This window comes from Mus musculus, chromosome 7 (assembly GCF_000001635.26).
Source record: "Mus musculus strain C57BL/6J chromosome 7, GRCm38.p6 C57BL/6J".
NCBI classification, from domain to species: Eukaryota; Metazoa; Chordata; class Mammalia; order Rodentia; family Muridae; genus Mus; species Mus musculus.
Genome location: NC_000073.6, coordinates 120,808,040 through 120,833,480, shown reverse-complemented (window position 1 = coordinate 120,833,480; position 25,441 = coordinate 120,808,040). Strand labels below are relative to the sequence as shown.

Sequence of the window (25,441 nt, the reverse complement as noted above, 5' to 3'; positions counted from 1 at the left end):
GGGTTTCTCTGTTGTAGCCTTGGTGGTCCTGCACCTCACTCTGTAGACCAGGCTGGCCTTGAACTCAGAGATCTGCTTACCTTTGCCTCCAAGTGCTAGAATAAAAGTCACTACCCAGCTCGCCCAAGTATTTCATCATAGCATCAGGAGAAGGAAGTATGATGGCCAACCTCGGACAGCCTGAGATTTGTAGGTATGGGATAAGGAAGTAGAGCCCAGAGTTCAACCCCAAACCCTGGAACAGAATTAGGCTGCAATAGACATAAACCATGTGTTACATTTCCCACTGGACCTTGGGAAGTTCTTCCAAATGATCTCAGCTACAGAGCAGAAGCCCTCACCTTCTGATATTTCAAGTTAGTGATGGCCTCCAATTCCTTATCTTTACATTGACGGTAACAAACCCTACTGTAAGTGTGGCTCTAATAATGGAATAAGGCTATACAAATGCAAGCTCCTGCCAGCGTTGGGCACTAAACAGATAGAAATGATTACCACTGGTCTTTAAAACAAAAACAAACAAAGAAACAAAGAACCAAGTAGACACTGGAGAGATGGCTCAGGGGTTAAGAGCACAAACTGCCATTCCAGAGGTCCTGAGTTCAATCAACTCCCAGCAACCACAGGGTGGTTCATAACCATCCTGTCATGTGGGATTCAATGCCCTCCTCTGGTGTGTCTGAAGACAGCTACAGTGTACTTATACAAATAAATAAGTCTTTTTAAAAAGTAGACACACGCACAAAATTCTAACTACTGTATTTTAAAACTCCTACACAGTTTTTCTAATTTGCCTGACCGGGACACGTGCTATGAGGAACACCACACCACCTATGAAGGTTGACTCATACCTTCTCTTTCCTCCACTGCAGCCTGGTAGTTACTTTGTTCTCTGCTAGGGTCCGTGGTGTTTATTCAGTTAACGCCACGTGCGTACCAGATGATAGATACCCGTGGATCTGCTTACACACTGTTATTTTTGGGATCCACAGTCCACATCACAATGGCAGGGAGGTACAGTCTCTGTTGAGAGCAGATCTGTGGACTCAAAGTCTTAAAGATGATGGTGAGGAGCACTACTCATCAAGAGATACAAATGATACTAAAATATGGAGGCTGGGAAGTGGCTCAGTGGGCAAAGTGCCTGTCACACAAGGATGGGGACTTGACTTCCATTTATAGTGCCCGCATAAAATGCTGGGTGAGGTGGCATATACTTGTAACCCCAGAGCTGAGAAGTCAGAGGCAGGTGGATCCCTAAGGCTTCTTGCCTACCCTACCCATTCCAAATTCTAAACTCTAAACCAGTCTGGAAAAATAAGGTAAGACAGCTTCAGGAATGACATCCTCTGATACCACATACAAATACACACAAACATAAAATATGATCAGCCAAACTCTTATTTTGTCTGTTATATTGGTACTTTTTAAATGAGACATTCAAATTTCTTTTTTTTTAAAGATTTGTTTATTTTATGTATATATGAGTACACTCTAGCTGTGCAGATGGTTGTGAGCCACCATGTAGTTGCTGGGATTTGAACTCAGGATATTTGGAAGAGTAGTCAGTGCTCTCAACCGCTGAACCGCTGAACCATCTCTCCAGCCCTCAAATTTCTTTTACAAACTTTTTTTCTCCATTGCGTCCTCTGGACCTGAAACGTTTTACTGTGCTTAGTCGGTTCCACTCGTTAAATGAGAACCAAAAGTTACTAAGTTGGGCTTGGGTATCCTTTCCCAGCTAGTCAACACATAGATAGGTGTCAGGATAAACTCAAAGAAGCCGTGGCAGGGAGAAGGTCCTTGAAGGAGGCAGAAGACAGGTCCAATTCCACAGACTCCACCAACCAGAACTCACGCATTTAGACCAACCGTGAAGGCAGGGCTAAGGCTTATCCCAACAGAAGCGACCTCACTGGGGTTTCAGCGTAGAGATGGAGGCAGAAAGGGGTGAAGTCAGATCAGGGAAGAATCTGGAAGAATAGGAAGGAGAGGGCTAGACTGGGTAGGACTGGAAATGGCTGGGAAGGGGAAGCAGGCTGAGGCTGGGACCTCATCAACCGCCTCGCCTAGCCTCGGGAAAAGAGTAACACACAGGATCAAGGAGCCAAGAGCCGGGAAACCCAAATGTGCAGACGAATAGAAGCCAAGAGAGCGAAGCAGAGGCGTGGCCAGGAATCGGGGCGGAGTCAAGAGGCAGGGGCGGGCCTAAACCGGGAGGTCAAGCCAGGTAGAAAGATAGCGAGCTACTACGTGGGCGAGGTCGTGGTCGTGGTCGTGGTCGGGCTCAGAGCCTTTCCACCACCGCCTGCAAAGGCTGCAGCCCTAGGAAGTACAGGGCCAGGCCGAGCAGGGCGAACAGTAGCAGCAGCATGAGCAGCAGCCGCAGGAGCGTCAGCACGATGCAACAGCGGGGCTGCGGGGTCGTGGCCTGCACATATCGCTCCACTGCGTCGGCGAAGCTGAACTTGTCCGGCGCATAACCAAGTTGAGTGCGGGCCTTGGCAATCTGGAAAGTGTGCGTCACGGCCACGCTGAGCACCTATGGGAGAGGCGGAGCAGCAGAGGGCTGGGCTAGTGGGAGAGCATCCTGTGCCTTGTTGACCAAAAGGATAAGGAAAGGGCAGACTGCCTTTCCGTCACACTGGGGTTTAAAGACCAGCTGCTGCGTCTGGTTCCTGATGCCTTCCTGAGGGGGAGGCTTCCTTTCTGAGATCTTTTTCTTGGAGGGCGCAGCCTCCTCGATGACCTTTCGGTATCTCACCCTCAGGCTCTGCTAAATTCTCACCCTGTTTCGTTCCTCTTTTCTCCTTCTTTTCCCAGCCTAGCGCCGTTCTAGACCCCTGGAGACCCTTAGATGCATCCTTGAATACCAGGGCAGACTGAAGGTTTCCACAGCCTGTAGTGGGGTGCGGTTCTCCAGATAAACATTTCCAAAGGAGGATGTCGGCTTCCTGTTGCCAGCTCCAGACCAATTGTAGTGGGCGGGGCCTCCAGAAGAACCTTCCTGTCCTCTCAGCTGGTTAACTAAGTGACTCTAAGGGAGGGATTCAATTACGAACAAGTGATTCCTCTTTAAGTCTGAGCTACATCCCCAGCTGCCGGTTGGCTGAGGACCACCTGCTTCCAAGGTGATAAATGACAACCATAGATGATAGAACTCCCACTGCACTTGCTGTGGGCCCTTTATACACTTCTGTCCTCGGTGATGGCACGATTTTCTCTTTGCATAATTGGAAATTGAAGAACAGAGCTTAAGTGACTTGCCTAGGGTCACATAGGAGATCCACTTTAGAAAGTGGCCATATTCTTGGTCATGCTGGGGTCTGGAGGTGCTCTCCTGCCTGGCTTGTTATTCTCCAGCTAGACATTGGTTATGTGGTTCTCTCATGGTGCAGACAGGGCTTTGGGGCTAAGCCCTGGTCTGAAGACCCCAGTGAGGGAAACAGACCAATTCTTGTCTGTTTTGCCCCAGATACTACGTTCAGGGCTTGGAGGAATGCAGGTTAGTAAATATTCTAAAGTCAACCAAGCTCCTCTTGCAGGGAGACATAGCTGTGAGGTAGGCAAGCAGGTCCTAGCACAGTGCTCACAGAGGTCCGGTTTAACTGTGACCTCAGGGCGTAGGTGGCTCTCCTGCATGCTGGAAAATTCCTCCTCATATCTCGGGGTAGCTCTTATCACCCAGTTGGATTGCCTGGTTTCTAGAACATTTTCCTCTTTGGATTGTGGACTTCCTGGGGTAAGCACCAAGTCTTTCTCACCTCTAGTGCTCAGTGAAGTGCCTGGCACATAGTAGGTGCTTAAGGAATGAAAGGTTTTTAAATGCTAAAGAGCTGATTGGTGTCTCACAGACTGGCCAGCAGACGGCAACTGACCTGTCGCCCCCAAACTGCCCCAGATCCTTTGCCCTAGAACCAACGAGTTAACCCGCAAACCCACACTTTAGACAAGAGGAAGTCAGGCATTAGCCAAGTCAATGCCTGACTACAGTTCCTCAGCACTCCTGACAGCTGTTTACCTTGTTGGTTTCTGGTGTTTTATAAGACAGTGGTGAGGCTTTAGGTCTGGGTTCAAATTCCACCAGTGCCCTGTAAGTGAGTGATCTTGTGTAGGTAGCTTCACGGTGTCTCTGATTTCCTCCTCTGAACAAGCACAGGGTAATAGTTTCCAGTGGTAGTGACTATCACATGACACCAAAGGACTGTCACTAGCCTCCATCAGTCTGGGGAAGATGTAGGCAGTGGCTTCCCGGAAATATTCTCCATGCCCTCTCTTCCTTTCAGCGTAAGGGGCCCTGAACTTAGCATCCTGAAGCCAATCCCCATGTGGCGTGATCTTAGACAAGCTTCCGGTTTTTCATCATAAGCTGAAGAGCATAATCTTTTGCCCTTCCTAATTTAACACTAAGGAGAATCAAATGAGAGAGGCCCTAAATTACATCTGCTGTCTTACTCTTAGTGTCTACTTAAGAGACCTTCTTTGTACAAACAACCAAAAGAAGCTCTTAGATTTATTTATTTTATATGCCCTGCCGGAATGCATGTATGCGCACCAGGTGCATGCCAGAAGAGGGCGTCAGATCCCTTGGACTGGAGCAATGGATGGTTGTGAGCCACCATGTGGATGCTGGGAATCAAACTGGGTCGTCTGAAGAGCAGTGAGGGCTCTAAACTGATGAGTCCTCTCTCCAGCACCAAAATGTCCTCTTTTTGGATGGTTCGTGCTAAGCAAATATAAAACTACTCAGACATCAGCTGGTGCAGTGGTGCACACATTTTATCCCAGCGCTCAGGAGGAAGAGGCAGGTGGATCTCTGTGAGTCCGAGGCCAGCTCTACACAGTGAATTCCAGAATATCCAGAGCTACCTAGTGTGAGACTTGTCTCGAAAAACAAGACAACACTCCCAAACTATGCGCCATAACTATGAGAAGGGTTTTGATATTCTGTACAAAGAAGGCATCAAATACATACTTATTGTTAAATAAACATGTACTAAGCATGTGAAAAACATGAGTGATGAGTCTAGGGCCACTGGGAATTTGTGTGAGTGTGTGTGTGTGTGTACATACATATGTATGTATATATATGTACATGTATATGTATATTCAGAGTTTGGGTTCAAAAGAGTGTCGTCTTTGGGATCTCAGGTCTGGCTAGAAGATAAGCTGCCTATAGCTGGAATGACAGCTGTGAATAGGAATTTGGAGCGGTCCAATTTTCAGTACGTAACACCGTCTGAGCAAAAACTTAGTTGGTCGGGAGCATTAGAAAGGAGCGGGCTGTAGTTTCGGGTCTACATGGAAGGTTCTGAGACTGCAGAGAAGAATCTTGTGACAGAGGTGTTCAGCAATGGTGGAGAGGAGGAGAACGGTGTAGGGCTGGGATTCCCCCACCCCTCAGCACCCCTCTTACCTCACTGCGGGTGAGTAGTGGGGGGATGGTGCAGATGGGTCTCAGTGCCAGGTGCAGGTACTCCATCACTGCAGCTGTGGGAGGGGGCAGGTGAGAGGGGCTCAGGGATGCATCCACTGGGGGCGTGTCTTGCCTTGCTAGGGGTCCCTTTAAAAAGGTCACTGGATTCCCTTCAGTTGGCAGCATTTGCTGGGGGCCTGTTAGCTAGGAGATATGTCATGGTAAGATGGTACTAAGTAGTGATGATGGTCTGAAGAATGCAAGCAAATCTGAGAAGGCTCAAGGTGTTTCTGTTCTCTCTCTTTCTCTCTCTCTCTCTCTCTCTCTCTCTCTCTCTCTCTCTCTCTCTCTCTCTCTCTCTTTGGTTTTTCGAGACAGGGTTTCTCTGTGCAGCCCTGGCTGTTCTGGAACTCACTCTGTAGACCAGGCTGGCCTCGAACTCAGAAAATCCATCTGCCTCTGCTTCCCAAGTGCTGGGATCAAAGGTGTGCCCCACCACTGGCTTCTCAGTCTCTCTCTCTCTTTTTTTTTCTTTGGTTTTTTGAGACAGGGTTTCTCTGTGTAGCCCTGGCTGTCCTGGAACTCACTTTGTAGACCAGGCTGGCCTCGAACTCAGAGATTCACCTGTCTCTGCCTCCCGAGTGCTGGGATTAAAGGCGTGCACCACCAGTGCCCGGCTTCTCAGTCTCTCTTAAATGACGTTTCATTCATGTGTTTCGTGTATGTGTTCATGCGTGTGGGTGTATATTTGCCATGGCGCATGTGTGAACCACGCAGGACATCCTTGGGGAGTCAGTTCTTCCCTTCTACCATGTGGGTCTCAGAGATTGAACTTCCCTAAGATCAGGCTTGGTGGTGGCACCTTTACCCATTGAACTATCTTGCCAGTTTTCAAGTTCTCTCTTTTGAGGCAGGATCTTACTATGTAAGACCAGACTGGCTTCAAACTCTCTAGGTAGCTCAAGCTGATCTTGAGCGCATGATCCTCCTGTCTCAGCCTCCAAAGTGCAGATTCCCACACCTGGCTCTCTCCTATTTTGATATGCTGACTTGGGTAGGAGAGGGAGGAATTGGGAGTGCTTCCCTTCTGTCCTGACACCATTGCTTCTGCCAACGTGAAGATGCACCAAAATGCAGCTAGCTTACAGAGAACTGTTATTTATATACAATCCTTGCAAGTTGTCATCACCTGGGCTACAGGTAATGCATATCAATCATTGTGGCAGAGTACAGAATACAGAAATCTCCCACCTGGGTAACAAGTTTACAAGTCTTTGATTTCAGTAACATCCCAAATGCATTTAAAAAGAGTAGGTCCAGCCTCTGATGCGACAGAAACACAGCCCTTTGTGACTTGAGGGCTACCGTTCCCTTGGGCAGCTCACAGCAAGCCTGATGCCTGCTTGCGCTCTTATTAGGAGGCCAGCAGAGGGCAGCAGCAGGGCACACTGTCCTGGTGGGGTGGGACCAGGGAGTGGGAGCAGATACTGACCTGCAGGGGTAAATGGGAGAGTCCAAGGTCAAAGTCTCCACATGCCCCAGACTTTGGAAGAGGGAAGCCTCAGGCCTCCTCTGCCTTTCAGCTAAGTCTGAGTCATAGCTGCCTCTCTCCTGTCACTGCACCACTTGAGGCAGGCCTCAGAGCTCCAGTCTCTTCTTTTACAAGAGTTACAGTCACAGTTACAGTTGTTAGAGGCTCAAACTTAAGCGGGGTAGGCCTATGATCAACACAGCTGTAGTGATATCGAGACATTTGCCCCTCTGCGTGCAGGGTCTGGCTGGGTGTCCCTGCACAACCTATTTAAAGTCCATCACCCTCACCCATGGGGGCCTCGCTGGCCTCATCCTAGTCCAGGCCTTGGGTTTCCAATAATGTAAAACACACATGTTGTTTGCATACCTGGCCCACGGGATTTCACACTCAAGTTCTTCCTTACCTGTCAGATAAACACAGGAGGTCGGTACCTGGATCCAGGGCTGACTGTACCCCAGCTTCTCAAACTGCAAGGGAACACGGTCTGACATGAGAATGGGTTGTTTAGGCACTGGCTGGTAAAGAAAGACTACCTGCTTTCCATATCTTCCTGGCAGGGCCTCTCTCTCTCTATGTAGACCAGCTTGGCTTCAAATGACAGAAATCTGCCTGCCTCTACCTCTTGAGTGCTGGAATCAAGGGCATTTACACTATGCCTGACATCATCACCACCATCATCATTTTGCACACCAATCTATTCCTTGATCAGGATAATTCAAATAGTTAAAAACAGAACAAATCTTTTTTTCCCTGTTTATGTGGTGTGTGTGTATGTGAGGGGGGGGGCGGGGCACGTACTATGATGCATATGGAGATCAGAAGAACAACTTGTTGGAATCAGTTTTCTTTTCCAACCACATAGGTCCTGGGACTCTTTATTTGCTAAGCCATCTCTTATCTATTGGTTTTGTATTTTCTTTTTTTTTTTTTTTTCTTGTTTTTTTTTTTTTTTTTCGAGACAGGGTTTTTCTGTATAGCCCTGGCTGTCCTGGAACTCACTCTGTAGACCAGGCTGGCCTCGGACTCAAGAGATCCACCTGCCTCTGCCTCCTGAGTTCTGGGATTAAAGGGCGTATACCACCAGTGCCTGGAATAGGGCAGGTTTTTAAACTTAGACTGTTTCACACCATTTAGATTTTTACTATATCCACCCACACATGAATCTGTTCCCAGGTTCTTAAATAGAATCTGGTTTTTTCCCCCTCTTTCAGAACTGACTGTACTATTAAAGAAAAAGATAAAGCTCAGCAAGTGTGTGGAAAGCAAGAGGAAGTGCTGGAAGAAACAGACGGGCAGGGAGTGAATAGAGCTGTCCACCTGGATAAAACCTCTTCAAGTCAAAGCTAAACTAATGAAGGCAGGCAGGCTGGAAAGAAAGGGAACACTCTCCCACTGCTGGGGAGCACTCTCCCACTGCTGGGGAGCAGACAGGAGTCCTGCAGGCTCTGGAAAATACTCTGGCAGTTCTTCCACGGGAAGCTAAGCTTAGAGTTACTGGTTAGCCCGGAAACTCCATAGAAATACACAGTAATGCAATCCCAGCACCGTGTGTGTGTGTGTGTGTGTGTGTGTGTGTGTGTGTGTGCATGTGCACACATGTGTACCTAATGAATGACAGCAGAGGTTGTCCTCTGACCCTAGCAGGCACGTGTGCTTACATACATGTGCACTTGTATACACAGGTGCAGACATACACATATCACAGAAAAAGGAAAGGAATGAAGTCTCTACCTAATACATGTCACAACGTGGATCAACCATGGAAACTAAGGGGGAAGAAGCCAGACAAAGGCCACTCCTCCCATGAAACAGCCAACATAGGCAGGGCAGTTGAGAGAAAGACTCACGTTGCCTGTGGTGGGTTGGGCTTGAGGGTAAATTGATACAGGGCCACGTTGCCAACAAGAGAGGCCTGCTTTACTTTTCTGAAGATGAAGACCTATTCTAAACTTAATTATGGTAATGGTTGTAAAACTCAGACTATAATTTAAAAAAGAAAACTATGTTGAATTGTATCCTTTCTGTAGGTGGATTGCATAACTTGTAAGTTATATCTGAATAAAAGTACTTTTTAACATAAAAAATTACAAAAAAACCCTCTACATGTATGAGTGTTTGTTTTTTTAAAATTTATTATTTTTATTTTATGTTCATTGGTGGGTTTTTTTTTTTTTCGAGACAGGATTTCTTTTTTGTTTGTTTGTTTGTTTTGAGACAGGGTTTCTCTGTGTAGCCTTGGCTGTCCTGGAACTCACTTTGTAGACCAGGCTGACCTTGAACTCAGAAATTCTCCTGCCTCTGCCTCCCAAGTGCTGGGATTAAAGGCGTGTGCCACCACATCTGGCTGTTCATTGGTGTTTTGACTGCTTGTATGTCTGTGTGAGGGTGTTGGACCCCTTGGATCAGGAGTTACAGACAGTTGTATGCAGCCATGTGTGTGCTGGGAATTGAACCCAGCTCTCCAGCTCCCATGTAGGGAGGCGTGTTTTGCTTGTGTGTATGACTGGTGCTTGCGGAGGCTAGAAGAGAGCATGGGATCCTTTGGGACTGGTGTTACAGATGGTTGCTAGCTGCCATGTGGTGATGGGCCTTAAACCCAGGTCCCTGGAAGAGCAGCCATCGCTCATAACCATTGAGCCATCTCTCCAGCCCCTGGAAATGCTCTTTAAATAGAGCAAACCAGAGCTGCCACTGGCCCAGCAGGACACGATAACCCCTATACCTCTACCCAGGTTTCTGTGCTCACTTTCCAGATGGGCCTGGTCCAAAGGAGACTGTGGGTTGTTGAACGAGGTCAGGGGTCTCAGAGACCAAACTCCCTCCTCCCTCTAGGATCTGGTGACCACATACCTGCCTAGGGATTTCAAGCAACCTCCCCTTTCAGTGTAGGACCACTTGTTTTAGCAAGGGCCCTGGATTCCATCGAAAAAAAGAAATGACATTAGATTCACAGGCCAGAATCAGTGCAAATCAGGAGGCAATTATAGAAAGGTCAGTGTCAAAAGCAGGAACACATGGTTCCACTAGGGGGCAGTCACAGCCCAGCTTCGGCTCTCCCAGTGCCATTCAGGCACGTGCCAAAAGGGTTGGCTTTCTAAGGTAAATTCATGGTTTTGGTGGAAGGAAAGGATACAAGGACAGAGGGTGGGGTTGAGAGACTCACTCTGGGCTAGGGGTCGGGGAGAACACCTACCAGTGGGGCCATCCACTCAAAGAGGTTGACACTCTCCCCATCATTGATGTAGTATGCTTGCCCGCTCTGAGGGTGACAGGAGGGAAGAGGTACAGTCAGGTGTCTGCCCACAGCCTGATCCCCTCTTTCTCCTGGCTCCTGGAAGCTCCTTCGGCCCTCTTGTCCCCCTAAGCAGTTCTGGGAAGAGACCTGGACAACACCTTAGTAAAGCAGTATGTGGTTTGACAACGCTAAAGAAAGACAGGGTAACTCTCTATGAAGAGCTGTAATTGGCTTGGCAGAAATGATGGTATTCTAAAGAGACATGGATGTTGTGGGCCTGGTGTCTGTCAATCTGACTATCAGACTATTCAAACAATAGACACCCCCCCCCAAAAAAAAGAGAATTTCTTTAGGGTACTCATATTGGGAAACTGGAAGGGCCCTAGCCAGAGGGGAGTTTATCTCCTTTCATTCAATTGTAACAACTACTCAGACCACCTAACAGTTGAGGACTAAGCCCACTTAGTGACCTTGAGCAGGACTGTGGAAACGTGCATATTCCAGGGACTCTATTTAAACTTTAATCTCACTTCAGGACCCCAAGACAGACTGGAGGGATCACTGGGTCCTTTTAACTCTTGTTTTTCAAGACAGGGTTTCTCTGTGTAGCCCTGACTGTCTTGGAACTCGCTCTGTAGATCAGGCTGGCCTCGAACTCAAAAGATTCATGTGCCCCTGCTTCCTGAGGGCTGGGCTAATTTGATTCTTATAATTGGCTTCTGAAGGATTGACTTTGGCCCCGAGTTTGGTAATAGGGTGACCACCCTGACAAGCTGTGTGACTCCGAAGGACTCACAGGACCTCACTGTACTTCATTTTCTTCAGCAAGATGAGTATCATGAGGACTGTGACATGCTTCCGTTGGAAGCTGTGATGTCACAGGGTCACGGTGAGCTAATTATGCTCTCTGACAGTTCTGGGCCTCCCTCCTTATGGGGACAGGGATGTCACAAAACACTCACAGCCACGTAGCCTTTAGCCATGGTGAGACCCTCGGCCGCCAGCATGTGTGCCTGCACCAGATTCTGCACATGGACCCAGTTCATGCGCGTCTTGCGGTCCCCAAACCGGAACATGAACAGTCTCTTCTTGATGTGGCTCTGGCATGGGGGAGAGGTGACAGTGCAAGCTCACCTGGGTGGCTTTACGCCTTGTATACACGCTCATAGGCTAGACTCCCACCTCCCATGTCCCAAGTTGTCTGGACATCTCTGCTTTCTTGTCTCATAGATAACCTTGGGCCACCTTTGAGCTTCTTAACTTTTCTCATGCCTCACATTCAAACTAGCTGTAAACCCAGCTGCCTCGACCATTATGTCTGTTCAGAATCCAGCCACACCACTGCAGCCCATCTCGCCTTGGGAGCGACAGCAGCTCCAGTATGGATTCTGTATGCATCATAGTTGTCCATTCCCTCTGCACCACCTGATCTGATGAATGCAGAGCACATGGGCTGCCATATGAACACTGAAAGGCAGACAGTGCCTGAAGCCCTTCCAGACGGGGCCAGCTCCTTCACAACTCCTTCTATGGACCCCCTCTACTCCTTGGGCTACCATGACCCCAGGGCTGTCTGTCTCTTCCTGGACTTTTGAGGAGATGCCCCGTGTAAAGGATGCCCCGTGTAAGGGCTCTTGTCTAAGAGCCTGCCTGACCTGCCCATCTCCTTCCTCCCGTGGGAAGTTTAAAATATTTCTTTCTCCAAGGGGCTTTTCCAACTTCCCCAGAAGCCCAATCCCCTCCATCCATCCACTTTTTCTTTTCTCCCTTTGCGTTTGGCATCTCCCAACACTCTTTATAATTCAGCTTGCGTATTTCTTTTAATCCATCTCCTGGTGTGAGAGCAGAAGCCACACGAGGGCAAGAGCATCTGCTATTTGCTGCTCTGTCCCTAAGCCAGAGCAGTAATGCGCACACTGGAGTAGTTCAGGAAGTATTTGCATGGGGAACTGTCCCTGTAGTTGACCTGTAAGAACTGGGCAGGGGAATATTTGAAGCAGCAGGGCTGGACAGCACTCCCTAGGTGCCCTTCCCAACTCCCACAGTTTTGCACTCAGTCAGTCCCAGCCACAGGGATCTCATTACATTAACCTTCCTCACACTTAGGTCAGCGCTCAAGCTGCTCCTCTACCTGGCATTCCCTTCCTCTGCTTACCTCAGTTTCTCGGGGGTAGGGGTGGGGGTGGGGTAGGGGTGGGGGTGGGGTGGGGGGAATCCCCCTTCCTCCTTCCAGACACCACAGGCATCCCTTCCTCTTCTTACCTCAGTTTCTCAGGGGTGGGGGTGGAGTGGGGTGGGGTGAGGTGGGGGGAATCCCCTTTCCTCCTTCCAGACACCACAGGCATCCCTTCCTCCAGGAAGTCCTCCTGAATCTCTCCTGCCAGGCTCATTTTCTCTAGTGTTTCTCTACTTGGCCGTCACTATGCTAAGTTATGACTGTGCCATCTGTCTCCTTGACTAGGCTGTGAGGACATGAAGCCTAGAGCCCCCTGCAGCCATAGTCCCAGAGCTGCAAAAGTCCAATCAGCATGCACACCACGTCAACCTGACTCCTTCTGTCTCTGGTCACAGGAAGGCTAGGAAGACCTACCGCCACCCGGGGCAGGTGTCTCTGTTCTTCAGGACCATAGATCCCTGGGGGACGGAGCACACAGGTGCGGAGGGTGCCTCCTCCTGGGACAGAAGAGAGGGTGGTCAGGGGCATGCAGAGGAGTGGCACGTGGAGGTGGGGGGCCCACAGCCAATGAGGACGGGAGGCCAAAGCCATCTACCTCTCCTGCTTCTGTATGGAAGGCCCAATATAAATACCTTGTGCTGACAGCAGCCCAGTTTCCTTGGGGACCCTCCCCCTCACCGCCCACAGAGGTCCTTATGGGTGGTGTTCTTAGGATGTTTTAACCTGGAACTATCTCATGGCATCATTGGTATTAGGCCCACAAACCCTGAGGGCATTGGCCATCAGCTCCTACCAGCCCTTGAGCTATTTATGATCTGTCCTTTCTAAACCAGTGACTTTTTTATTCCTACAAATCTGTTTTCCTGACACCTCCATTGTATGTTCCCTTTCCCCATGAATAAGCCAGGGACAGAGCCTTCCATCTTTACCAAACACCTTTCCCTTTACAATGAAGCCCAGTATTGTGGATGATAGATTGGTCCCCCAAAAGATATGTTTGCTACAACCTGCCAATATGGCTGTGTTTGGAAAAAGGGCCTTTAAGGTTGTAGTTAAGGATATTGGTGAGTTGAGATCATTGTAGGTTTTCAGCTGGGCCTAATCCAACTACAGGAGTCTTGAAAGAGACCAACAGAGGCCAAGGAGGCCATAAGAAGGTCAGGAGTCATCTGAAGCCGGAGGAGACAGAGAGAGGCCTCTTCCTCAGAGCCTTCAAGGGAAGGTCAACCCTCTACACTAGCTAACACCAAGACTCCAGGCTCTGGCTTTCAGATGGCAAGAGAATGTTCTAAGTCATTGTGAGAGTTGCAGGACACTGACTCAAGCAGGCGCAAAAGGATACAACACACTGACAGGGCACTGTGACCTACTTCTTAGGATTCTGGCAGTCAGTCAAGTGAAGGCCATCTCAGGACTAGCCTGGATTACAGACCACGGTAATGGACCTCTGGTGACCGTGGCTGTCCTCCTGGAAGGCAGGTGTCAGCTGAGCTTTTCTGTGTCCTATAGCTAAGTTTAAACTCTGGGTCCCTGGGGGCATGGTGGAGGGAGGTCAGGTTGCAGCCAATGGTGACCAGAGGGACACTGGGGAGCCACGTCACGGAGGGGCAGGCCTAAGGTATCCATGACTCTTCTGAGCATTGAAAGCTGGGGACATGCATATAAATAATTCCCAGACAGAAGATTAGGTGTCTGCCCTGGCAGTAGGTGAAAAGAGCTGTGCCCTGGCAGAGACAGGAACCTGGGGAAACCCTGTATACACACATGAGGGTCAGAGGTCACACACTGATGGGCGAGGTAGGGAAAGCAGGACTATTGCAGAGAAGAGAGCCCACACGCAGAGACCTGGTTTACTGCCTCTCGAGTAGTACAGGGGGTCAGGCCTGGTTTCTGGTGCTAAGATGCTCCTGGGCTTAAAAGTCCCACTCTACCACCCAATGCTGTGTGACTTTGAGCGAAGGCAGCTAACCAGTCTCTGCTTCCTTGTGTGTAAACTGGAGGCTATCATTTCAAGCCTCTCTTGCTCTCCAAATCCAATTGGTTCCCAAGTTTGTCTTTAATTAATGGCACTAGAGAAGTGGGTTGTGATCCCTTTGGGGATGGCATATCAGATAGCCTTCATATCAGATATTTACATTACGATATATAACAGTAGCAAAATTACAGTTAGGAAGCAGTGGTTTTATGGTCGGGGGTCATCACAACATTAGAGCTGTACTGAAGGGTCTCAGGTTTAAGAAGATTGAGAACCACAGTACCAGCGGTTGAACACAGGTCCTATGCTGCGCAAGCACTCTGTCTCCGAGCTACTTTTTTTTTCTTTTCGTTTTTCAAGGCAGGGTTTTGCCATAGAACCCAGGGTGGCTTTGAGCTCCCTCTGTAGCTATGGCAAGCCTTGAAGTTGTGATCTTCCTGCCTCGACTTCCTGAGTGGCTGGGGTGACAGGACTTTGCCACTAGGCCCAGGTAGATGAGGCCATGTCAGCTGGTTTCTTTTAGCTTCTGAATTTTAGAAAGACAGTTAACAATGATTTATGACAAGCAAATCGTCTGCATGGATTTGGATTCTGTGTAGAAGACCGGGGATGCCTAAATTCCATCTCCCCTCAGGAATGATCTGGAGTCAATGAACCTTTTGCATATGAAATTAGTATGCAAAATAGGACCTGACATGAAGAATGCACATAAGCGGAGACTGTTCCTGTTCTATTATTGCTTTGTCGCCAGAGAAGGGAATGCTGGGAGACAGCCGAGGCAGAGGTTTTTTTTTCTGGAACATTATTGAAGGTTTCATGCAAGAGCCTCTCACTCGCATGGTCCCTTCCAAAGAGCTATAGCTCCTTGCATATTTATAATGTTAAAGAAGACTGCTAAAACTAAATCCAGTCCCATAAGACAGCAAAGAGAGCACGTGTCAGGCTGTCAAAGTCTGTTCCTCACCAGACTGCAAGCATGGGAGCTTACAGTCCAGGCTGCGTCCTGGTTGAAGAGGCTCATGCAGGTGCTCTGAACACATTGAAGGACAAAGGCCCAGATCATGGGGAGATGTCACTTAGAAGGAAATAGGGTCTTGGACATGCATTTCAGAGAGGCAGCAGTGGGCAGGCATGCTTGTTATAAGCATGTCCCCGTGGTGCATTTCAGAGAGGCAGCAGTGGGCAGGCATGCTTGTTATAAGCATGTCCCCGTGGTACTTACCTAGGAGCGGTGTCCCATTGGCCATGAGAGTCAACTGGTCGGCAATGGCTTTGGTTCGAGAGTAGTGGTCCATATGCTGGCAGGGGACAGGGAGAACACAGCCACCAGATGGGCTCAGTGATATTGTTGGCAATGCTGACCCAGCTGGGCGTGGCCTACCCTATGGCTGCACAGTCCTGGCTCAGGTCTGCAATGTCTGGCCTGTGACACTGATACTGGATATAGGTTGGGTGATCGAGTCATATGTCATTCTTTGGTGTTCCTGTGCCATATTTTTTTTTTTTTTTTTGCACACAGTCTCATTTGCTGCTCTCTACAAACCACCTGCATGGTGTTCTCAGGCTTAGATGAAGAAACAGAGGTTCCAAGTGCATGATACGCCCTGTCATGGAGGTGAAAGGTGTCAGGCTGGGTGGGGCTCAAGGCCAGGTCTATCTGGTTTTGGAGCTTTCATGGGCAAGACAAACTAAGACGGGAGAAAGCTTGGACCACTCAGTCTGGGAGTCCAGCCTGCTGGGATGGACCTGGAGTAAAAAAATGGAGCTGGCTCTACCCATGCCTGTGCTTTGGGCAGTCACTTCCAGGCACACCACCCTGTACCCTGCATCCCAGAGATTGGTACCTTGTCCAGGGGGAAGTACGGAATGGACTCCTCATTGCCCTGTTCTATGGGCTTCCCACCAAACGTCACGTTGACTGTGCTGGTGTACACGAGTCTCGGAACCCGCCGACGGACACAGACTGCAGGAGACACACACACACCACAGCTAGATTGTGAGCAGGGAGCTTAAAAAAAGGCCTCTGTGGGCAAATCCACCCATTTTTATTCAGTCTTCATCTCCCGCCCCATACCATCAAGGATCTCCCAGAATCTAGAACTTCCTGAGAGGAAAAAGCCTTTTCCCTCAACTTAGGATGTTGGAGGCCAGAGCTTCTTATTCCTCCTTCTGGTGTGGCTTTGTCCACCAGGGCCACCCTGTCATGGGCAGGTAAGAATAAAAGGCTCTCTTGGTGAGACAATAAAAAAGATGTTCTAAAACTGGAAAAAGTGCAGGTCAAGATAGTTCACATCCAGAGGGCCCGGCAGGGATCTTCTATCTGATGCCTCCGTGACTTTCCTCAGTTTCTTCCTCACCCTGAGCCCCTAGACATGCTAAGACTGCTGGTGTTCAAGCAGGTCTGTACACAAGAAAGATAATCTACCTCCCACTGGCCTCAGTTGGTACAAGCTAGGTAGGGTAGGGGGTCCTGCCTCCGTGGCCTTATCCCCAAACCCGACCCCAGAGCCAGGCCAGTGACAGGAGACAGAAGAGGAAGGATCACACAGCACGCCACACTCCACTTTGGGGGCCTACCATTAATCACTAGTTTGGTGCCTCCGACATTTATAGACTCAATCTCCTGTTTTTGTAGCTAAAAGACAAGAGGGAGATAAGAAGTCACAGGCTGCCTTCTGCCTTGTGGCTGAGACCACAGGCCAGGCTTAGGGTCGGCAGGATTCTCACTGAGGGATACTTGGTATAGGGTGCAGGGGCTGGCATAGAGTTGGGCACAGATAAGTGACTTGTTGGATCATTTTCTGCCTCCTCAATTCTCCCCTTATCTGAGGCAAATGTGGTGGTATGGCCGTGTCCAGGAGAAGGGAACAGGAGTGTAAACAAAGAAAGGGTCTGCAGTGGTGGGTCCTTGTGTGCCAGGCACCCAGCAAACAATGCAGTCAAGACCTCATTTAACGCCACTGGGAAAGATGATGTGCTCCATTTTAAAACTGTATTTATTTATCTGTCTGTCTGCCTTTGAGACAGTTTGTCTCCTATAGCCTCAGACAAGCTTTACAGATAAGGATAGCCTTGAAATCCAGATCATCCTGTCTCCACCTCCCAAGTGCTGGGATTATAGGTGTGTGCCACCATACCTGGCTTATGTGGTGGGGGGATCTAACTCAGCAGGCATGCTAAGCAAGCATTCTATCTACTGAGCTGCATCTCCAGCCAAAACCATTTCTATTCATAGTGTGGTGTTTTTGTTTAATGGGGAAGCAGCTACAATGTTAAAAACAATTCACATAGCTAAAAATATACCTGGAAGCCACAGAGATGGCCCAGCAGTCAAGAGTACTAGCTGCCCTCCCAGAGGTCCTGGGTTCGATTCCAAGCACCCACATGGCAGCTCACAACTGTCTGTAAACCCAGTTCCAGGGCATCTGATGCCTTCTCCTGACTTCCTCAGGCACCAGGCATACTTGCAATGCACAGACATACACATAAATTAAAAAAAAAAAGACTATCTAATGAAGAAGAAAGTTCCTTCCCACTCCTGACGCCAAGTTTTTCTCGGTCCTCTCCAGAGGGAACTGCTGTTAACAGCTTCATAGGTTTGTACAGAAAACCTGTATTTAACATCATCATATAAGTAACATTTATCCTAGCTTTTAAAAATTTATCATATTTTTATTACTTGCTTTGTATGTGCAAGTGTGTGTTCATGTCACGCGGGTGCCATAGTTCATAGGTGGGGGTCAGAAGAAGGCTTGTGGGAGTCGGTTTTCTTCTTCTACCACGTGCGTTCTGGAGGTCAAATTGAGGTCATCAGGCTTGGCAGTAGGCACTTGAACTGGCTACGTGGTTGTTGTTTTTGAAACAGTTTCAATAATGATGATGATGATTGAGACAGAGTCTCTCTATTTAGTTCTGGCTGTCCCAGAACTCAATTTGTAGACCAGGCTGGCCTCATACTCAGAGATATTCCAGCCTCTGCCTCTTAGAGGGCTGTGTTTAATGGTGGCTGGTTGAGTTATCTTGTTGGCTCTTTGCTTTGCTTTTCTAAGGTAATTAGGGGAGATAATGTGTGCATATCATACACACATTATCGTAAACTTTGGAGATTTCTCGGGTATCAACACTTCTCATTCTTTTGAATGTCTGTGTACAGTTTCATGATATACCTGCTACATCTTAATAATTTTAATAACTTACGGGCCACAGAGGTATTTCTGGTATCTTGTTATCAAAAACAATGCTTTGAACATATAAGTAAGAATAATTTGAGTCAACTGGAGGATGTTTTTGGTAGACACTGTTACAGTGTTCTCTGGAGTTTGTGACATAAGTCATAGAGGTGTCCTCCCTTTCCAGAGGAGGAAGGAGCAGCTTGGAGAGGTTACGCTGCCCTTGGTCACACAGGTAGAGGGTACAAGAACTGGTATTTGATGTCATGGATACCCAATCCTTCTCTAGAGGAAGTGAAGAGCAAGAAGCAACACTCAGGCATCTCAGTGTGGTGGGTGGACAGGACTTGGACACCACTCTGCCCAGCTCTGGGTGTGTATGTATGTGTCTCACCTTCTCAGCCCCAGACATGCCGTAGGAGGCCACATGAAAGACACAGTCCACCCCCTGGAAGGCTTGGTACAGGGCTTCTTCATCTCGGACATCAGCCTAAAACAGAAGTAAGAGGTTCAAATCATCCAAGGCTAAGGCTAAGCATCTGGTAGACCAGGACTTACTAACTCCATAGACTGCTGTCCCATTCATTCTGCTTGGGCCCAGGGCTAGCCTGGCTGTTTCATATGCACCGTCTTATCGACTCCCTCTGAACCCCTTGGAAAATGCCTGTGATTACTGTCTCTTTCTGTGGATGGCAACTGAGGCTCAGGAAGGTGCAACTACAGCTGGGAAGCATAAGAGATGGGGACAGCAACATGGTTAAGAGGGTGAGCATGCTTTCTAAGGAAGCCCAAAGAGCTGACTCCTGGAATTCACACAAAGCTGGATGGGATGGTTTGCATCTGTGCTCCCAGCATGCCTAGGGTGAGATGGGAGGTAGAGGGAAGGGGAGGTGGAGACAAGATAATACCTGGAAAGTCTTAGGCTAGCCAAACTGAAGTGTGCAGCATGACAGCAGAAAGGAGAGGCCAGCCCCACTCACTGTGGTGGAGCGAGAGAACTGACTCTGGAAAGATGCCCTCTGGCAAATGTATGACTGCACTCTCACACACGTCACATGCACACATCTATCCATCACACACATGGAGACATACTCACACACATCACTCATATATACATATACATATCTCACATGAAAACATCACACACACTACATCTGTTACATAATGCATATCATACACACACACCAGTCACAAGCATGCACATCACATACATACACACATATCCCACATACATACACATATATCACACACAAATACATCACACACATACACACACACTCCACCTGTTACATAATGCATACCACACATACTAGTCATGCGCCTGTACATCACATACATACACACATATCCCACACACATGCACATACACATCACACACATGAACATTACACACATATATCACAAACATATCACACACATCATAAACACATCACACACATGAAAATTACACATACACATCACAAACACATGCACATAAACATCATGCAATAAACATTACACACACATATCAAATACATCACACACATGAATATTACATATATATATATCTATATATCACAAACACATGCACATACACATCACACACACGTGAACATTACACATACATTATACACATATCCCTCATACACTCACATCATAACCTCCACAAACCCACCCGCAAAGATAACAAAATATAAAAATAAAAGAGAATTGGAGGTAAATTTGGCTGCAGAGCCTGGATCTCAGACTCCACTGCTGGTTCACATCTATGCCTCTAAGCCCTGCCACCAGCACCATCACCTCCAGCAGCCCCCACCCACCATGCTCCCCATCTCTGTACCTGGACAAACTCAGTTCCTGAAGGTAGTGGCCACTGGGGTCTGCGGAGGTCAAGCAGGATGACAGAGGTGCCTCTCTTGGCCAGGCTGGAACCCAGGCTGAAGCCCAGGTAACCTCCTCCTCCGGTCACCAGAACCTTCTGTCTGGGGGCCTGTGTGTGTTTGGCCTGAGTCTTCTGCTGTTGCACTGGTACTGGGGTTCTCACAGATTCAATGGGGTCAGAGCCAGTCCCGGAGCCTCGTCTGGTCCCAGGCCCTAGCCCCAGCCCAGGTAATGGTGCAGATCCTGGACTAGTTACTGACTCGCTTACTGGCTGAGATACTGACCCAGCTCCTGGCTGGGATACTGACCCAGCTCCTGGGTGAGGTACTGGGCCAACTCCTGGCTGAGGTACTGGGCCAGCTCCTGGTTGAGGTACTGACCCCGCTCCTGGCTGAGGTACTGACTCTGATCCTGGCCTCAGTCCAGACCTAGCTCCTGGTCCAGGTAATGATCCTGCTCCTAGCCCAGGTCCCAGAGTAGCATTAGGCCCTGAAGTAGTACCAGGTCGCAGCCCAGTCACAGAAACAGCACTAGGCTGTGGCCCAGACCCTGGAACAGCACTAGTTCCAGATCCAGGCCCCAGTCCAGAGTCCAGAACCACTCCAGGCCCTGGCCTAAGGCCTGATCCCGACTCTGAAGCAGATCCCAGGCCTGAGGTCCCTCTGCAGGCCTGGCATACAGGGCATCCCTTCTCACCCTGGCCTGCAGTTTGACAGGTTTCTAGTGGGGAGCCCGCAGGGTTGGTCTTCATTTTCTATGAAGCCATGTATAGAGGCTGTCCACCTGTGAAGAAAACCAGAAGAATGTTCTAGGCTCATCCCAAGGAACACGTTACCAGGTTCGTGGGACTGAGGGGAACTTGAGCAAAACTTGGGCCCTACAGATCTCTCAGGGCTCCAAACTCTTTCAGATCCCCCAAGAACCTCCATGTGGCTGCTGGCTCCTTGAGGAGTCAGAGAAGACAACCTGTCCTTTGACTTCAGAGCTGGGGGATCTGAGGCTCAAAGTCATGCTGCGTGACTCAGATGTACACTGAGAACCTCTGATTTCCTCCACAGGCCCCATGCAGCACCAGAGGCAGGCGGAGTCAGTCGTAGCTATGGGGCCTCACACACTGGGTGTGGTGCTCTGAACTCAGCATCAGGAGGGCAAGGGTGGGGAGGAAAACAGGAGGAAAAGGGAAAGGGGGAGAAAGGCAAAGAGGGAGAGAAGATGAGAGCAAAGAGAGAGAGGAGGAAGACAATGAAGAAAAGGAGAGGCAGAGAATAAATGGGGGGAAAGAGGAGGAGGGAAAAGAGGAAGAAGAGGAAGAGGGGGAGGAAGAGGAGGGAGAAGAGGAAGACAATGGAGGGGATGGGAAGGAGAAGAGGAGGAGCGGGAGGAAGAGGAAAAAAGGAGGAGAGGGAAGAGGAAGAGGAGGGAGGAGGGGGAAGAGGCAGAGGAGGGAAGACCACATGGAACTTACAGGGCTAAGGCCCTAGAAACTTGTGACTCGCAGGTCTGAAGCCACTCCCAATACCAGGTACCTAGGAGCAGCGGGCTGGCACCATGTGACCTGTCTAAGCCCCTGAGGTCTTCTGGATCAGGTGGGCAGGCTCCAGGGACCAGCATGGAGAATCCTGTCCTCCTCATTCTAGACCTGTAGCTAACTCAGGCCCAGTCAACTGCTATGGTCTTTCCTGCCCTGAGCATGGTCTTTCCTGTACCTGAGCATCAGGCTGGACCAGGGGCCAGGTCACTAACATTATAAAAGCAATGACTGCACTGCAGGTCTTCTGTGTACCAAGCTATGCCTTGCATGGTGCACAATGGCTGCATAGAAGAGCAGGTATTTGTTGAGCGGCTGAATGACCAATGCTCTGTTGCTTGTGGTGGTCACAGGACGGGGGCCATGGTAGTTATAAGAACTATGCCTGTGTCCCTTATGTCATTATCCTGTTTGTTTTGGGACAGGAATGCAGTCATGTCCCGTGGTTGGTAGGAGGGGCATCCCACACTAGAGTTATGACCAAGGATGTCCATTTCCCCAGCCCACCCTTCGACCAGGAGACAGGACATAGTGTCAGGGTGGAGCCCCCTCTCCCAAGGCCCAGATGACTCCTCTGGGAAAGGGTATTCTCATGCTTGGGGTGCGAAGGTTGGATGTGCCCTTGGGTAAAATGCTTAAAATTGCACTGTGCCTCAGTATCCACAGCTGTGAAATGGACGCAAATCATCTCGACTGCTCCATCTTCCTTATGCAGTGGTCCCAAGAGAGCAGACACTAAAACCTCTGCAAATCACTTCAATGTAGGCTGCACGAAGGGTTGGTTGGCTGGTGTGTCTCGAGTCTTGAACAGTGCCTGGCTAAGTCCTGGGGGAACAAACAGGGGCCTGTTCCTCAGGGGAGCATTATGGCTAAGCCAGGACTAAACCTGGGTACGGCAGTGCAAAATTCTCCTGGCAATCCTCGGAAGTACAAGCTACTATTCCCATTACCCAGAAGTGGAAACTGAGGCCCAGAAACTATTAGGGATTGTGAAAAAATTACAATACAAGGTTGGCTGTGCTGATGCATACCTGCAATATCAGAACTTCAGAGGCCTAGGTAGGATTACCATGAGTTTGGGGCCAGCCTGGGATACATAGTAAATTCCAGGCCAGCCTGGGATACAGTCTCAAGAACACCAAGTAACATGGCCAATCAGATGACTCATCTCTGCAAGCCTGGGCTACATGAGTTGGATCCATGAGGAGAGTAGAAAGAGTTGACTTCAGAAAAGTTGTCCTCTGTCCTTTACACATGTGCCATGGCAGTGTACACTCACCCAGCACACACACACACACACACACACACACACACACACACACACAGTAGTAGTAGTAGTAGTAATAAATAAAAATAAATAAAACCCAACAAAAAATAAAAAGTTAAAGGACTCAGTCCTTAATCCAGGTCCAAGGAGGCACGGAATCTGGGTTTGATGAAAGGCCATGGTAATGGCACAGACCCCGGGGGAAGCCCAGACCTCCTGGACGCTGAGCGCTGAGCGAGCATGCTGCGTGCAGCCGCCGCCTCTGAATTGGGTCTTGGAGGGCAGATCGCCATCCCCTCATCCTCTTCTCCCTCCATCCCCAGCCACCACATTCCGCTCTGCACTCACCTGGCTCGGGCTCCCGCAGCGATGCGTGCGTCCAGCGCCTCTTGGGTCTCCGCGCCAAGGCAGGCACCACCTGTGTGGCAGCAGCGGGGCTGGCCCGGGCACTGCCCCGCCCTGCCCCTCCGCCCCTGCTGTCCCGCCCTGTCGCTCCGCGCTCTTCAGCCTAGAGTCTCGCAGCCCCACTCACCTGAGGGTGAGCAAGCGTTTCTGGAGAAGAAAAGAGGCAGAGGAGCCGCAGAGCCTGACCTGTCCTGTCTGCTCTACCAGCTACCGCTCTTCCATACCATTCTGTTTCCCTTTCTCCTCTTCTTTATTCCACCTGTTTCCTCATCCACTTCTTCAGCCCTGTGTGTGTGTGTGTGTGTGTGTGTGTGTGTGTGTGTGTGTGTGTGTGTGATATGTGTGTGTGCGCGTGTATGAGCGAGCCTGTGGCTACATATACATTCCTTTGTAAATCTATCTAGTTTTCTGTAGTTTCATGGCCTGCCTTTCAAACTTCCATCAATCCATCTTCAGTCCACCTCTTCTTACCTTTCACTTACCCATCCAACCTTCCATCTGTCCATCTTGCCTTCTACCCAAGGGAACTTCCATCCACCCACCTACCATTCTTGTATTCTTGTTCCCCCTTTTCTTTTCTGTGGTACTGCCGATTGAACCTAGGGTCTCATACATGCATACTAGAAATGTGCTCTCCCTTGAAGCTACATTCTCACCCCCACCCCCTCACTTTTTACTTACTTCCTTTACAGCCCAAGCAGGCATTGAACTTGGGCTCCTCCTGTCTTGGTCTTTCAAAGAGCAGGAATTAAGCCTACACTGCCTGGCTTGGCTCAACTATTGTATTTTTTTTTTCTTTTTTCTTTTTATGTTTTTTCAAGAAAGGGCTTCTCTGTGTAGTCCTGGCTGTCCTGTAACTCACTCTGTAGACCAGGCTGGCCTCGAACTCAGAAATCTTCTGCCTCCCAAGTGCTGGGATTAAAGGCCTATGCCACCACTGCCTGGCCATTCTTCTATTTAATGGCTGCTTCTTTACTGTTGGCCTTTTCTCTGTGCTAGGGACTTTCCCATCACTGGAGAACTCATATCTGAGAGATTGAGAAGGGCTGGGCACAGGCTAAAATGAAGCAGCCCGGCTGCTCGCTTTAAGTCTGAGAAGGGCCACTAAAGAGTCCCCACCCGCATAAACAAGTTCTGAGAACATTAGGTAAAGAATGCAAATCACAAAATTTAGCCTGCTTCTTCCTTGTGCCAGATGGTAGAGTGTCCTGTTCAATCTCCATGATTCTGTTTTAGCCTCATTTAGAGGTAGAGAACAGGTTCATAACGGAGGCTCAGGGAGTGGAAGGTACAGGCCTTGGGGGTCCTTAACTGGCTTTGCGTCTTTTCTGTTAGACTTATGTGCGTGTGAGCACATGTGTATGCCACAGTGCTCATGTGGAAGTCAGAAGACGACATGCAGGAGGTGGCTTTTTTTCTTCCATTGCAGGGGCTCCTGGGATTGCACTTAGGTCATCGGCCTTGATGGCCAGTGCCTGCCTCTACCTGCTGAACTATCTTGCTGGCCTGTTGTCACTTTCTTGCTGTGTCTTTGGACAGTGGCAAGGCTTCCTCATCCACACACTGGGAACAATGTGTAGCTTACGTTCTCTGCTTATGGCCGATGTGATAGAATACATGCAGACCTTAGAGCATGGGACTCAACTAACAGTAGCTGTTATCACTATGTGCGGAGGTGGGGTTCAAATGCCAGGACCACTTCACAAGCCTTGGTGTCTTTCCTGACCCTCTCTGGACCATAGAAGTCACATTCCCCATTAGCTGCTGGCTTTGGCTGGCTTGCAAAGAACACCACCACCCATAACTGTCAGAGGCTGTGTCCGCATGATATGTCGAAGTTCCAACCCCTAGCATTTCAGAATGTGGGTAACTGAAC

At 49.1% G+C, this 25,441-nt stretch overlaps 1 protein-coding gene across 3 annotated transcripts; it reads right to left on the bottom strand.

The window, feature by feature from the left end:
- Nucleotides 1-1,581: 1,581 nt before the first annotated feature.
- Nucleotides 1,582-23,851, bottom strand: Gm5737 (predicted gene 5737). Of its 3 annotated transcripts, NM_001370881.1 has the most exons (12): nucleotides 23,509-23,851; nucleotides 20,325-21,148; nucleotides 18,900-18,995; nucleotides 16,914-16,971; nucleotides 16,181-16,299; nucleotides 15,559-15,634; nucleotides 12,776-12,858; nucleotides 11,148-11,285; nucleotides 10,144-10,209; nucleotides 7,354-7,417; nucleotides 5,417-5,490; nucleotides 1,657-2,542 (listed from the first exon to the last, which is right to left on the bottom strand). In NM_001370881.1, exons 2-12 carry the CDS (start codon nucleotides 21,114-21,116, stop codon nucleotides 2,288-2,290), a joined length of 1,821 nt encoding a protein of 606 aa, NP_001357810.1. In that variant the 5' UTR covers nucleotides 21,117-21,148; nucleotides 23,509-23,851; the 3' UTR covers nucleotides 1,657-2,287. The 3 variants fall into 3 exon arrangements, 2 of the variants coding, with proteins under 2 accessions (XP_030098619.1, NP_001357810.1); XM_030242759.1 differs by lacking the exon at nucleotides 16,914-16,971 and having other exon boundaries at nucleotides 1,582-2,542; nucleotides 23,509-23,712; XR_003946509.1 differs by lacking the exons at nucleotides 1,657-2,542; nucleotides 5,417-5,490; nucleotides 7,354-7,417; ... (2 more) ...; nucleotides 12,776-12,858; nucleotides 16,914-16,971 and having other exon boundaries at nucleotides 15,566-15,634; nucleotides 23,509-23,712.
- Nucleotides 23,852-25,441: the final 1,590 nt, after the last annotated feature.

Bases quoted from the DNA above. Each gene is read 5' to 3' on its own strand.
- Gm5737 (NM_001370881.1), bottom strand. From the start codon at position 21,116: ATGAAGACCAACCCTGCGGGCTCCCCACTAGAAACCTGTCAAACTGCA. The intron at 15,635-16,180 runs GTACCAATCTCT...GTCCCCTGCCAG, and splicing joins CGTACTTCCCCCTGGACAAG to CATATGGACCACTACTCTCG. The intron at 11,286-12,775 runs GTAGGTCTTCCT...CCCCCATGCCAG, and splicing joins GACACCTGCCCCGGGTGGCG to AGCCACATCAAGAAGAGACT.